This window comes from Erinaceus europaeus, chromosome 1 (assembly GCF_950295315.1).
Source record: "Erinaceus europaeus chromosome 1, mEriEur2.1, whole genome shotgun sequence".
NCBI lineage: Eukaryota > Metazoa > Chordata > Mammalia > Eulipotyphla > Erinaceidae > Erinaceus > Erinaceus europaeus.
The window spans coordinates 71,398,980-71,413,880 of NC_080162.1; the positions used below are offsets into that span (position 1 = coordinate 71,398,980).

Below are 14,901 nucleotides of genomic sequence, written 5' to 3' on the forward strand. Positions count from 1 at the left end.
CCATCATCTCTTTTACTTACCCCCGTCTCAACCATCTTTACATACTTAGCACAGCATAGAGTAAAAGTGCCCCTGCAGGGCCACCTGTAGGTCAGGACTTGTTCCACTGCTAATATTCAATTGGGCAAGTCCCCTGTCTCCCTCTTCTAGGGACCCAGTGCTGCTGCCTGGAGCTCTCAGGCAGTAGTTCTTTTTTTTATTTTTTATTTAATTTATTTATTAATGAGAAAGGTAGGAGGACAGAGAAAGAGCCAGACATCACTCTAGTACAGGCGCTGCCAGGGATTGAATTCAAGACCTCATACTTGAGAGTCCAGCGCTTTACCCACTGCGCCACCTCCTGGACCACTTTCTTTTTTTAACATTTACTTATTTGTTTTCCCTTTTGTTGCCCTTGGTTTTTGGTTTTTTTTTTTTTTTTGTAGTTATTGTTGTTATTGATGTTGTAGTTGTTAGATAGGACAGATAGAAATGGAGAGAGGAGGGGAAGACAGAGAGGGGGAGAGAAAGATAGACACCTGCAGACCTGCTTCACCGCCTTTGAAGTGACTCCCCTGCAGGTGGGGACCCCGGGGGCTCAAAACGGGATCCTTACACCTGTCCTTGAGCTTTGCACCACCTGCCCTTAACACACTGCACCACTGCCCAACTCCCCAGGCACCAGTTCTTGAATGGCAACCTCCTTGGTTTGTGGACTGTGTAGAGCCCTTGGAGAGAGAAGCCAGGGTATGATTCTGGGGTATGCAGCCCCAGAGATTGAACCTGCAACTCAGGTAGCAACTCTTCTGGTTGAACTATTACACCAGCCAATTACTTACTTATTTTTTTTTTTACTCTTGGGTTATTCCTGGGGACTTCTACAGAATTCCACAGCTCTGAGTGGACTCCCCCCCTTTTTTTTAATAGATGGTGAGAAACAGGGAAACAGGAAGACAGGAGGACAGAGAGGAGAGATACTATAGCATCACCCCACTACTTGTGAGGCTTCCCATTGACATGGTGTCCTCATGTTGTGGCCAGAGCCTTGAACCAGAATGCTTGCATATGTAGATGTAATTTACTGGATGAGCTCTCACAAATGCAAGACCCTATCTTTCCAATAATAATTATTTTAATTAGGGCCAGGGAAATAGCATAGTGGGTTAAGCAAGAGATTTCCATGTTTGAGACAACAGAAGCCCCAGGCTCAATCCCCAGCACCACCATAACCCAGGGCTGAGCAGTGCTCTAGCTAGTTATGTGTGTGTGTATATATACATACATGCATACATATATAAATAATAAATATTAATAATAAAAAAGACTGGGGTGACAGTAAAATGGTTATGCAAAAGACTTTTACACCAGAGGTTCAGAGGTCGATCCGCACTGCTCTGGTCTTTTTGTGTGTCTTTCATTAAAATAAAATACATATAATAATAATAATGTTACAAGTCTGAATAAAAAAGTATATTACAAACTGTTTAAATGGCAGCTTTGGTCTTTCCTCCAATTTAAGAGATGTCAGATACTGACACCATGTGTCCTTCCTAGGCCCTACGCTTCCCAGTGATGCATATTTCCGTGTTTCCAAGACTTACACAAATGTAGTCATGCTGAACACAATCGTTTGCAATAATTGCGACTTAGCATTGTTTTTTTTAATGCACCTCCCTAAAAAAAAAAAAATTAACGTAAAAAACGAAGCAAAACAGGCATGCCTCCGGGCAGCGAGAGGACAGGGCAGGGTCACGCGGTGGGCGGGGCCTAGGCCGGACACGGGAGGGGCCAGTTCGCGGTGGGCGGGGCCTGGGAGATCCCGGGCCGCAAAGTGGACGTACTGCTTCTATCTGGGAGTCGTAGAAATGGTGGCCCCCGTGGTTTACTTGGTGGTGGCGGCTCTGCTAGTAGGCGTTATCTTTTTCCTGACTCGAAGGCGGAGTCAGGGGACAGCAGGTAGGAGATGTCACAGCGCCCGGGCCGGTGGAGGCCGCGTTCTCTGGCCGAAGCTTTTGTAGGCCTTCTTGCCGCTGTTCTTGCGCATGCGCAGTCTCGCCCAGCCGGCTGACGAGCATCTCTGAGCTCTGCTCTCACTGCCTGGCGTCCCCGCAGTACACATGCACACGGGTGCCCAGAGTAGGGAACCCCACTGCTAGATTCAGGGTGGTAGAACCCGTATGCCTTTTTCTGGATCCCAAAAGACTCCTTCGACTCATTCTCTCGGCTTCCTGACACTCCACGTCTTTAAATCCAGAAAGACCTGGCCGAAACACACCCCTCCCCGTGTCATTGGAGAAGCCAGCAGGTTTCTTCCTGTCTCCTCCTGGAAGGAAGCACGTGAGTGCTTTCAGTCCGCTCAAAAACTGGGAGTGCAGGGGATTTCCGAAGCCTTTCCCCTTCCCCTTTACCCATGTTCTTACCTTGTCATCCGCTAGAGTACAGAACAGATACCCTTTAAATTATATGTTTATTAATGACAGTGAGAACCTGAGCCTCACACTGGCACATGCGGTGACCAAGGATCAAACTTGGGACCTATGCATGCAAATGTGGAGCATCACCTGCACAACCTCCTGGCTGAGATACATTTGTCTCACCGCCATTTCTTTTTTCTTTTTCTTTCTTTCTTTCTTTTTTTTTTTTTGTCATTGGATAGAGACAGAAATTGAGAGAGAAGGGGGATATAGAGAGGAAGAGAGACAGAGAGACACCTGCAAACCTGCTTCACCTCTTGTGAAGCGATTCCCCTGCAGGTGGGGAGCCGGGGCCTTGAACCAGGATCCTAACTGGTCCTTGCGCTTTGCGCCACGTGCGCTTAACCCGCTGCGCTACTGCCCGACTCCCTCATTGCCATTTCTTGTCTGCATATGGGCTTGGGGTCTGTGTCACTCCCCACCGCTGGAACTTGAAGCTGCTTCAGAGCACCTACTGTCTCCATGGTTAGGAGAAGCAGATAGCCAATAAGGAGACTTAGCCCCCCACGCATATGCTCTAGTTAGGGTGCCAGATAAAACCATGGCAGGTGATATTAGGTGAGAAATAAGTGCAGTCATTCAGATGAGGTCTGGAGAGTTCAGGGTGGACTTCCAAGAAGAGATAGGACATCTACTGATCTTGCAAGTGGCAATTTCCTGATAGATCAGCTGGAAAGATAGATAAAAGGGTGGATTACTGTACAAGATTAAGGAGTGAGTCTGGGTTGTGAATGCCCCGTTAATCTGATAAACAGAAGCTTTCTGCTGTGTGTAAACAGAAGCTTTCTGCTGTGTGTAGAAGAAGCCTGGAGAGGGCTGGGAAGATAGCATGGTGATTATGCAAAAAAAGACTTAAATGGAGCTGTCAAAATAGCTCAGTTGGATAGTGTGCTGCTTTCCAGATGTGCACAACCCAGGTTCGAGCCTGGCTCCTACTGCATTGAAGGAAGTTTCAGTCCTGTCCCCCCCCCCCTTTCAAAACTTCCTGTTCTTCTATCTCTTTATAAAAAGTAAATCATTATTTTAAAAAAGAAATAGGGGGGCTGGTAGTGGTGCACATGGTTGAGAGCACATGTTGCAGTGCCTAAGGACCCAAGTTCAAGTCCTCTGTCCCCACCTGCAGGGGGAAAGCTTTGTGAGTGGTGAGGCAGGGCTGCCGGTATCTGTCTCTCTCCATCTCTACCATCCCTACCTTCTCAATTTCTGTCAGTCTCTGTCCAGTAAACCAAAAAAAAGAAAAAGAAAATGTTAAAAAAAAAAACCAGGGGGTCGGGCGGTGGTGCAGTGGGTTAAGCGCATGTGGCGCAAAGCGCAGGGACTGGCGTAAGAATCCCGGTTAGAGCCCCCAGCTCCCCACCTGCAGGGGGGTCGCTTCACAGGCGGTGAAGCAGGTCTGCAGGTGTCTATCTTTCTCTCCCCCTCTCTGTCTTCCACTCCTCTCTCTATTTCTATCTGTCCTATCCAACAACGAACAACATCAACAATGGCAATAATAATAACCACAACGAGGCTACAACAACAAGGGCAACAAAAAGGGGGAAAAATGGCCTCCAGGAGTGGTGGATTCATGGTGCAGGCACCGAGCCCAGCAATAACCCTGGAGGGAAAAAACAAAACAAAACAAAACTTTCATGCCTGAGACACCCAAGATCCCAGGTTCCATCCCCAGCATCACTCCAAGCAAGAGATGAACAGTGTTTGGAAAAAGCAAACAGACAAAAAACATCTAGAGAAAGAGGATGGTGAAGCTTTCAGGATGCTGCTCCCTGCTGTCACATGGGTACGGGTTGCCACGCCAGATCATGATTCTTCTCTTCCTTACAGCTGGCCAAGAGTCACTGCACAATGAAGCAGATTCAGTAGCAGCAGACCAAGTGGCCCACCCTCAGCCTCTGGAGCCAGAGGAGCAGAGAGCTGGTGGTAGGGCCCGGCGCAGGAGGGATCTGGGCAGCCGCCTGCAAGCCCAGCGTCGAGCCCAACAAATAGCCTGGGCAGAAGAGGATGAGAACGAGGAGGAAGCTGCCATCATCCCAGGTGAGAGGGCCATAGGCTGGTGGGAAAGGGTATTAGATTAGATGATCAAGGGATCTCCAGAGAAGGTGGGAAAGTGAGGGTATAAAACCATAGGGAGGAATGCCTTTGAGGCATAAGATAAAGTGGGGCAGGGGAGACTTGGCAACCAGCAGTTCTAAACCCTGATCCCAATTGCGGTAGTCCAACCTCCACTTCTTTCATGTTTGCTTTTGGTGTCCAAGGAAAAGGAGAAAGTTTCTTCAGCTTGACCCCTATATAAGTCCATTCCTGATATCCCAGCACTTTGCCTGGTTTTAATACACTTACTCCTGGACAGAGCTATAGAGAGGATGGACTATGAAATAGCTTATCCAATAGAGAGACCATGCTGTTTATGATACCCTAATTTCAATTCCTGGCACCACATGAAAACATCATAGATAGCTCTAAGGGGAGCTCTGTGGATAATGGAACAGTGCTTTGATATCTCTCTCTCCTCTCCTCTTCTCTTAATTGCTTTCTCTCCTTATTTTCCCTCCTAACAAAGTATATAGAATTTTTTTAAAATGGGGGGGTGGCAGGCAGTGTGCGTGCACCTGGTTGAGCACACACATTACAGTGCACAAGAACCCAGGTTGAAGCAGGGGGAAAGCTTCACAAGTGGTGAAGTAGGGCTGCAGGTATCTTTCTCTGGGTTTTTTCCTCTCTTAGTTTCTCTCTGTTTCTACCCAATAGTAAATAAAAATATAATTTTTTATTTTATTTTTTTGCCTTTGGGGTTATTGCTGGGGCTTGATGCCTACACTCCAAATCCACTACTCCTGGAGGGCCTTTTTTTCCATTTTTTGCCCTTGTTGTCATTATTATTGTTGTCATTGCTCCTGTTGTTGGATAGGACAGAGAGAAATGGAGAGAGGAGGGCAAGACAGAGAGGGGGAGAGAAAGATAGACACCTACAGACCTGCTTCACCACTTGTGAAGTGACCCCCCTGCAGGTGGGGAGCCAGGGGAAAAATATAATTTTTTTAAAAGTTGGGGGTTGTGGAGTCTGCTTGACATCACACATGCACAGGATCCTCAGTTCATTCCCATGAGTAAATCCCCACTCACCTCACTACACAAAGGTAAATAGAAGAGAATCCTTACTCTCTCTTCATCCCCCCCCCACACCCCTAGAGAGAAAATCAATAGGCGAAGTGGGTTTATCATCATTGGTCCTCTCTCGCCAGGGCCTAAGTGTCTTTCTCTGGCCATACTCAGCCCAGGAGGAAGAAGGCATTGAGAAGCCAGCAGAGACTCATACGTCGGGGAAAATAGGAGCCAAGAAACTACGAAAGCTGGAAGAAAAACAAGCACGAAAAGCTCAGCGAGAGGCAAGCAGGAAAATGGGTGCAGGTCTGGGAAGTGGGAAAAGGCCTGGGCTTCCCTGACTATGTCTTCTGCAGCCTTGGTCTGTGGCCTGCCTCAGGCAACTTCTGCCTTGGCCTGTGTGGGATTGGGAAAGCTTTAGATGGAAATTGGGATGTGCCCCCTATAAAAGCCTCTGTCCAGGCAGAAGAGGCTGAGCGCGAGGAGCGGAAACGCCTCGAGTCCCAGCGTGAGGCGGAGTGGAAAAAGGAGGAGGAGCGACTTCGGCTAGAAGAGCAACAGAAGGTAAGGCAAATTCTTTTCTTGTTTAAAAATTTAAAATAATGTGGTCCGGGAGGTGGTGCAGTGGATAAAGCGCTGGGTTCTCAACCATGAGGTCCCAAGTTCAATCCCCGGCAGTACATAAACCAGAGTGATGTCTGGTTCTTTCTCTCTCTGCCTAACTTTCTCATGAATAAATAAATACTAAAATAAAATAAAATAATATCTATTCCTTTTAGGAAGAGACATCTTTGAGTGCATGAAAAAGTAGGCTTGTAGCGAAGGGGACCACTGTGCCTCAGGCATGAATGTCTAGTGCACTGTCATTGTGCTGTCTCCCTGGCCCAATAAGGCAAACTCTTGATCCTGACTTCAGGCATCTGGCCAGCCAGTCTTGCCTCCCATGCAGCTCCCCAGTACCTCCAACCTAGAGGATAGGTCATGGATCAAGCATAGGGGATATTCCTGGCTTTTACATTTTTTAACTTTTTATTAGTGGTTTATTACTGGTTTACAAAATTACAAGAGAAAGGGGCTGGGTGGTGGCACACCTGGTTGAGTGCACACATTATCATGTACAAGGACCCAGGTTCAAGCCCCTGGTTTCCATCTGTAGGAGGGAAACAGAGAGCCAGGCAGTGGCACACCTGCTTAAGTGCACAGATTACCAAGTGCAGGAGGGAAACTTCATGATCGGTGAAGCAGAGCTGCAGGTGTCTCTCTGTCTCTCTCCTCTCCCCTCTTGATTTCTCTCTGTCTCTATAAAGTAAATAAGTAAGTAAATAAAATATCTTTTTAAAATTGCAGGATAACATGTATAGTACCACACCGTACCCACCACCAGGGTTCTGTGTCCCCATTTCCTCCACTGGACACTGAAGTGGTTCTCCCAAGGTCACAAATATGGGTTGACTGTTATTTCTTTTTTTATATTTTATTTTATTTTGTCTCCAGTGTTATTGCTGGGTCTTGGTGCCTGCCTTATGAATCCACTGCTCCTGGAGGCTATTTTTTTTCCTTTTGTTGCCCTTGTTGTTTATCGTTGTTGTTGTTATTATTGGATAGGACAGAGAAAAATCGAGAGAGGAGGGGAGGCAGAGGGAGAGAGAAAGATCAGACACCTGCGGACTTGCTTCACCGCCTGTGAAGTGACCGACCCTCCTGTAGGTGGGGAACCGGGGCCTCGAACTGGAATCCTTACACCAGTCCTTGTGCTTTGCGCCTTGTGCGCTTAACCCACTGTGCTACTGCCCAGCCCCAACTATTATTTCTATAACCGTCTGTCTGTCTACACATATTTTTGCCCATTTTTTTCTGTGGCCCTGCCTTATCTTCCTTTCTAAATCACACCTACGCCTATTACTACTTCTGAATGTCTTTCCTTTTTTCCCCCTTTTTTCTCTAGGACCTGATGGTTTTTTTTTTTTCCTTTTACTTATTTACTTATTTATTTGAGAGAGTGAGAAATGAACCAGAGTGTCACTCTGGCAAATGTGATACATGTGATCAAACTTGGAACCTCATGATTGTGAGTTCAGCACTATGTCGACTATACCACTTCCTGGGTCACTGATACATTATGACTATGCATTATGTTAATTAAATAACACATTATAAACCCATGTGTTATTTAAATTTCATTAGTCCTCCTACCCATACCCTTTTTATTTTCTGGGTTCCACCAGGGTACCACATTACACTTAGCTATCTTGTCTCCTTAGGCTCCTGTGGGTTATGTTGGTTTCTCAGACTTCCCATGCATCCAGGCAAGGTTTGAGAAGCACTGGGCAAGTGTTTTGTAAAATGTCCCTCAGTTTGCATTTGGCTGACTACTGGAGTGGTCACTGGTGAGTAGGTAGCTATTGATGCTGTGGGCATGGTATATGACCCCAAGAGAACAGAGAAGAAAGGACCTGAGCAATGGTGAAGGCAAGAAAAGTAGCCCAAAGAACAGGAAGAGAAGCCTAGAAAAGGGTGGATGAAGCTAAGGGAGGAAGTGGACTCTGCCCAGCATCACTAAAAAGACAGGGATGAGGCCATAAGGTTCTTTCTTGGCTTTGGTGAGATGGAAGGCATGGGAGAGACCATGCAAGAAGTGGTTTGGGTAGAGCTGGATATGGAGAAGGCAGAGTGAGTTGATCTGAGGTGTGAATGAGTGTTGGTTCCTGACACTTGGACATGAGAAAGAGAGGGGGTGATTAGATGATGTTGCAGGATTTCCAAGGAGAGGAGCCCTAAGCAACAATGTCAGGGAGGTGGTGGAACTGATGAGAACCTCTGATTGTAGGCGGGGAGTCAGTCCTGAGGGAGCTCCATCCCTGACGGAGGGCTGGGCTGCGTCTGTGGTATCTGCAGGGACAGTGAGAACCAGAACAGGGATGAGTGAGCACCCATCTCCAAATAGCTAACTTCTGCGTCCTGTTTGTCCACAGGAGGAGGAAGAGCAGAAGGCCCGGGAGGAGCAGGCTCAGCGAGAGCATGAGGAGTACCTGAAGCTGAAGAAGGCCTTTGTGGTGGAGGAGGAGGGTGTGGGCGAGGCTATGACTGAGGAGGAGGTAGGTCCACCACCTTTGGGAAACCCCTCCCTCACCAGCCATCCCTTCCCAGACTTCCATCTTTCCTAGCCTGCCTCCTCCATCCCTGTGCCCTTCCCAGGAAGAAGAGACAAGCAGGCTTTAGTGACTAGAGGCCCTATCCTGAACCCCTCACCATGGGAAGCCTGCTGCTCAGGCGTATGATGGGCACACAAGTGGGCACATGGTCAGGGAGTACTCTGGTGGGCCAGTGGGCAGTCATAGACTCCTGTGGCACCAGCCAGTGAGTGGGAGAGGAGAGACACTAACCTAGATTCTCTGCTCCTCTAGTCCCACAGTTTCCTGACAGAGTTCATCAACCACATTAAGGTAAGAAGCTGCTGGGCTGGGTGCCAGCCTCCTGCTTGGCATGTGTGTTGTGCGTTCTGGGTGCCACAAGGGAGTGGACCTCACTGAGGGTGTGGGCAACTCTCTCCAGCTCATGCAGGAGTGGGCAGGGTAGCTTAGTGAGGCCTGGCTGGGAGAGTTCTCTAACCCTGAAGGTGGAGAGGACGTGGGCCTGTGTGGGAAACGCCTTCCTCTGATGGCTTCCTCACGCTCAGAGTTTGACGGTTTTCCTAAGATTCAGACCTACGCTCAGTGAGTCACTGTGTTTTCAGATTTCTTCACACGTGTTTTCTGTCAGTTCTTTCACCCTGAGGTTTCTTGGAGTTGAAACAAGCGTCCTCTGCCATGTGCTCCAGACCGGGAATTTGGCTCCTTTAAGGGAAAGTGGGGTGCTGTTCCCTTTGGAATCGAGAGTGGGGCTGCAGGCATATCCCCTTTTGTCTGCAGCCATGACACTGGCCACCCGGATGCCACTCCAGGTTGCATAAGCACATCCTGCTCTGCTTTGCTGCTAAGCAACTTCTCCCACGAAAGATGTGAGAGGGGAGAGGTTTTCAAGTGCAGCTCAGGGTTGCAGAGGCGGCTGAGGGAAGGAGTGCAGAGGGAGCGGGGGTGGTGGTGGAGGTGGTTCTGGGGGGTGACAAGGAACCAGGGCTTGCATAATTCTCCCCCACCGCTGCTGAACATGCACAGGGTTTAGGCCTCCCTGCAGCTCAGAGCTAAGATCACAGCCTGGGGACCGGGGGCGGGGGGTTGTGAAAGGAAGAAAACCTGTAGCTCCAGAGGGCCTATTCCCTCAGCTGTGACCAGTCCCCTCTCTTGGTGCATGTTCTCCACTGAGGCACAGTTGAGTGAGTGCTGCTGTTTGGGACTCATTAAGGGCCTGGGAAGTGGCATAGTGAGTTGGACTCTCAAGTATGAGGTCCCAAGTTCTCTCCTTGGCATAACATGATCTGGATCTCATCTCCCCTACTCCATTGATAGAAAATAATAATAGGGAGTCGGGCAGAAGCACAGCGGGTAAAGTGCAGGTGGCGCCAAGTGAAAGGACCGGCGTAAGGTTCTCGAGTTCGAGCCCCCGGCTCCCCACCTGCAGGGGAGTCGCTTCACAGGTGGTGAAGCAGGTCTGCAGGTGTCTATCTTTCTCTCCCCCTCTCTGTCTTCCCCTCCTCTCTCCATTTCTCTCTGTCCTATCTGCTAACAATGGTGGCAACAATAATAACTACAACAATAAAACAAGGGCAACAAAAGGGAATAAGTAAAATAAATTTTAAAAAAGAATAATAATTATAAATTTCTGGAACTCACTGAGGGCAGCAATATGGAGGACCCAGAATCTTTGCCATCCATGTCAGCTGTCCCTCCTGTGTAGAGACCTGAAGAAAGGCCTCCAGTACCCCAGGGTGTTCCAACCCTTAGTTTAGGTGACTCCCTCTTTTTAAATATATTTTTACTTATTTATTATTGGATGGAGACAGAAATGAGAGGGGAAGGGAAGAGAGAGAGAGACAGAGACAGACAGACCTGCAGCCCTGCTTCACCACTCGTGAAGCTTTCCCCCATAGGTGAGGGCAAGGGACTTGAACCTGGGTCCTTGCACACTTTAATGGGTGATTCCCTCTGTTTTATTTTGGTTTTTGTTTTAGATAGAGACAGAGAGTGAAAGAAACCATAGCACCAAAGCTTCCTTCAGTGTAGTGGGGACTGGACTTGAATCTGTATCATGCACATGGCAAAGCAACACACTATCCAAGTGAGCTGGGCTAGGGAGACAGCATAATGGTCATACCAAAGATTTGCATATCTGAGACTCTGAAGTCCCACACTCAATTTATCCTCCCCCACCCACCTCCTACCCAATATTACCATGAGCCAGTGCTGAGCAGTGCTCTAGCAAAAATAAATAAAAGTGAGTTCATTTTGCCAAGCCTAAGTGATTCCCTCTGGAAATGTCATTTACTAAGGATTCTCCAAACCCTTCTGGACATCTTTGCTCTGGCTCATGCTCCCTGAACTGCTGTGTGCAGAGAGCTGGGCTTCTGAGATTCAGTCCACCCACCTTCCTCCTGTCACCAAGTAAATGGGCCATTTCATCTTAGGATATCAGAACCAGAAGAACATTTCTGTGCCTGATATGGTCTATGTGAGGTGTGGGCAAAGCTTGCCATTGTCAGTTCACTCTCCTTTCTGCCTAAGGCAGGTGTTGGTTTGTTCTCCCAGGCATACTCGTGGTCCCAACAGTCCCTCAGGCCAGCTCTTCAGATCCTCCTGAAGTGACTCCGTGCCCCTACTCTGAGCTGTCCCAAGAGCCCAGGGTCTGCCACTGGCTCTGTTGAGGTAAAAGCCACATGTTCAGGTCACCTTGTGCTTTCTCACCCCCTGGCCCACCTGCCACTTGCTCTCCTTCCTGCATACACATTCATTTTGGCACTTCAGACAGTCACATGCCATCTGCAGCCAGGGAGGTGTTGTCAACCATGTCACTCCTCCCCCAGCTCGTGTGTCATGGAAGATTCACAGAAATGCAAAAAGACTGCCTCTGAGTCACTTGCTCTCTGCTGGGGGAGGTGGGGCAGGAGCATATGGAGGACTAGTGTGGACCCTTTGCTGCCCCTGCAGGAGCTAAAATTTCTCTTGAGAGTGAAAGGGAAGCATGAGGAACCTGCCTGGAAGAGGAAGCATTGATCAGTGTTAGTGACAGTTATTTTAAGGGTAGGCTTGGTGCGTCTCAAGATGTGAAAAGATGGGCAAAAAGAGTGTCATGGGTGGGGCCGGGCGATAGAGTTAAGTGCACATGGCCCAAAGCGCAAGGACCTGTGTAAGGATCCCGGTTCAAGCCCCTGGCTCTCCACCTGCAGGGGGGGTCACTACACAAGCGGTGAAGTAGGTCTGCAGGTGTCGTATCTTTCTGTCTTCCCCATCTCTCTCAATTTCTCTCTGTCCTATCCAATGACAATGACATCAGTATCAGTAATAACTACAACAAGGGCAACAAAAAAGGGAACAAATAAAAAAAAATAAATAAATAACCCTGGAGGCAAAAAAAAAAGTCATGGGCATGTCCGGATTATGGAAGCTCCAGACTAGGAAGTCACGAGCAGAGGTTGGGCAGGAATCAGGAATGATCTGAGACCATGGCTTGCTGGGTCTTGTATCCGCTCTCTCCTGACGCACCTACTTTCCCTTTCTTCCCATTCAGGCTGTGGCTCAAGGCAGGACCCCGTCTCATTCCCCACTGTGACTCCAACACCTTCTCAGTGCTTTGTTCTTGCAGGGCTTCAGCAAACAAGTCCTGGTGACAGTTTTTTAAAATAGCTTTTGGTGCCTGTCACCCTCTCCCTTCATCATTCCTGTTCTTCCCTTTCTACCCTGTCTGTGGAATTAAAAACTGATAGTGGGAAGGGGCCAGGCAGTAGTATACTTGGTTGAGCGTACATGTTGCCATGCACAAGGGCCTGGGTTCAAACACCTACTCCCTACCTGAAGAAGGGAAACTTCACAAGTGGTGAAGCAGGGCTGCAGGTGTCTTTCTACCTCCCTCTCCCCTCTCAATTTCTCTGTCTCCTATCTAATAACAGGGTGGGGAGGAAAAATGGCCACCATTTGTTTTTATTATTGGATAGAGACAGAGAGAAATTGAGACGAGAAGGAGAGAGGGAGAGGGGGGGAGAGGGAGAGAGAGAGGGAGAGGGAGAGACTTGCAGCCTTGCTTTACCACCCATGAAGCTTTCCCTCTGCAGATGGGGACCAGGGGCTTGAACCTGGGTCCTTGCGTATCATAAGGTCAATGTTTAACCAGGTGTGCCACCAACCTGGTCCTGGAGTGGTGGATTTGTTATGCAGGCACTGAGCCCCAGAGATAACCTGGTGGCAAAAAAAAAAAAAGGCTGGCACAAGGAAGCTGTACTGTACCTGGTGTCCAGGATGGCTTGTTTTAGGCAAGGTTATCCCCTTAAGCTGGGAAAAGAGAGCATTCGTGAGAGTATCTCTGGGTAGAAGTGGCCTTGAGAGGGTAAGCTGAGCAGGGCTCTCCACAGTAGTCTGCTGTGCTGTCAGCCACAGAGCAGAATGCACCTCAGAGGATCCTGACACTGACCGAGAGGGATTTGCCACACTCAGTCTCCTTTCCTTCTTCCCTCTCTTTGTAGCAGTCCAAGGTTGTGCTCTTAGAAGACCTGGCTTCCCGGGTGGGCCTGCGAACTCAGGTAAGCCCCGGGAGGTGGCCTGCTCCATGAAATGTGACCATAGGGTCTGTGTGGCTGTTAGAAGAAGCCCGTCCTAAAGATGGGGAGTCTTGATGCCTCCCTTCCATTCTACTCCCAACCAGAGTGAATCAAATGTCAGAATATCCTGACACCCTAAGAGTTATGTTTTTAGAGATGGAAGAACAATGAAGGAGGAGAAAATAAATTAAAAAGTCCAAACCCCATCAGCAGCCCAAAACTAGTTACTGTGACAACTCTCTTACCAGCAGGCTACACCACCAGCCTTCATGACCAAATATCACCACTCCTCCTGCCTGGAAGACAGCCTCCCTCAGGGGTACTACACGGCCCAGGGATCAGAGTGCCTTTTTCTTAAGGCTCCTCCAAATGAGAAGCACAGAGTCACACTGCTGGGCAGCCAGGAGAGAGAGAGAGAGGAGGTGCTCTGGCTATGGTGGGAGGGAGGTCTCAGGTGCCTTTCTGGGCATGGTACCACCAGTCTCCACTGAGAATTCTCTCCTTGTAGGACACCATAAACCGCATCCAAGATCTGCTGGCTGATGGGACTCTGACAGGTGAGAGGGTAGAAGTAGACAACAAAGTCTCTGGCCTTGGTGGTGTCTAGCTGCTGGGGTGGGGACTGAAGGGATCTGTTACAGAGGCAGGAGGAAAACCTGGAGTGGGGAAGGGTGTACAGCAAGTGGCACTGAGTAAGGGGACACAGTTCCAAGGAAGACAAGCAGAAGTTTGTATAGACTCCCTTTGCCTAGGCTCAGCTACAGCAAGGAAAGGGTAGTCAGGCTGGTCATGAGGATGCTGAGCCTGTTGTTGTGAAGGGGTGGGTTTGTGGGTAGTCCCAGGCCAGGTACATAGGGTTCAACCCTGCTGCAACCCATGTGTCCCTACAGGAGTGATTGATGACCGGGGCAAGTTCATCTATATAACCCCAGAGGAACTGACTGCCATGGCTAACTTCATTCGACAGCGGGGCCGAGTGTCCATCTCCGAGCTTTCCCAGGCCAGCAACTCCCTCATTGCCTGGGGACAGGAGCCCTCTGCCCAGGCCCCAGCATGATATAGTCCTTCCCTCTTGGACTTGGCACTGGAGTAGCCTCCCTGACCATATGTCTTATCCCTCCCCACCACCCTGAGGCAATGATGGCGTGTGACAGGCAGTTAGAGATTAAAGGCCTTTGAACACTGCTGAGCTTGGTGTGGTTTGGTGTGGCCGAAGGCTTGACTGGATTCCCTGAGAAGCAGGTGAAATGAAATCTAGGCCATAGGTAGGGGTAGAATGGGAGAATCCTTTGGAGGCAGTTATAAATTTCATTCTTGTGCAGTTTTTCATTTAAAAGAAAGAAAAAAAAAATGTATTGAGCAGCTGCCATGTTCCTTTGTGCCCTGCAAACCCAACACCCTGGAATCTGGACCTTCCCAGAGCAAAATTGGGACCCCTTTGGGGCCATGTCTTCTCTGTCTTTTCCTTAATTACATGGGCTCAGAAGCCTCAAGGAGGGCTTATCCTTAGGGAGAAGAGTTAATGAGAAGTACCAGATGGGGTCCTAGGGAGCATCAGCTTTGAGAGCGAGATGAGATGAGGGAAGGAGAGGCTAGATAGGGGGCAGGTAGAAGGAAGAAGAGAACCTGTTTAAGTCAGATGGGCTCATGCAGTAGAGGGGT

The 14,901-nt window shown here is 48.8% G+C and overlaps 1 protein-coding gene across 1 annotated transcript; it reads left to right on the forward strand.

Annotated features, from left to right (window-relative positions):
- Positions 1 to 1,773: 1,773 nt before the first annotated feature.
- DDRGK1 (DDRGK domain containing 1) lies at positions 1,774 to 14,424 on the forward strand. The gene is made up of 9 exons (XM_007539537.3): positions 1,774 to 1,935; positions 4,278 to 4,487; positions 5,727 to 5,839; positions 6,018 to 6,119; positions 8,528 to 8,650; positions 8,960 to 8,998; positions 13,165 to 13,221; positions 13,748 to 13,796; positions 14,130 to 14,424. The coding sequence occupies exons 1-9, from the start codon at positions 1,845 to 1,847 to the stop codon at positions 14,294 to 14,296; spliced, it is 951 nt and encodes a 316-aa protein (XP_007539599.1). The 5' UTR covers positions 1,774 to 1,844; the 3' UTR covers positions 14,297 to 14,424.
- The last annotated feature ends 477 nt before the right edge of the window (positions 14,425 to 14,901 follow it).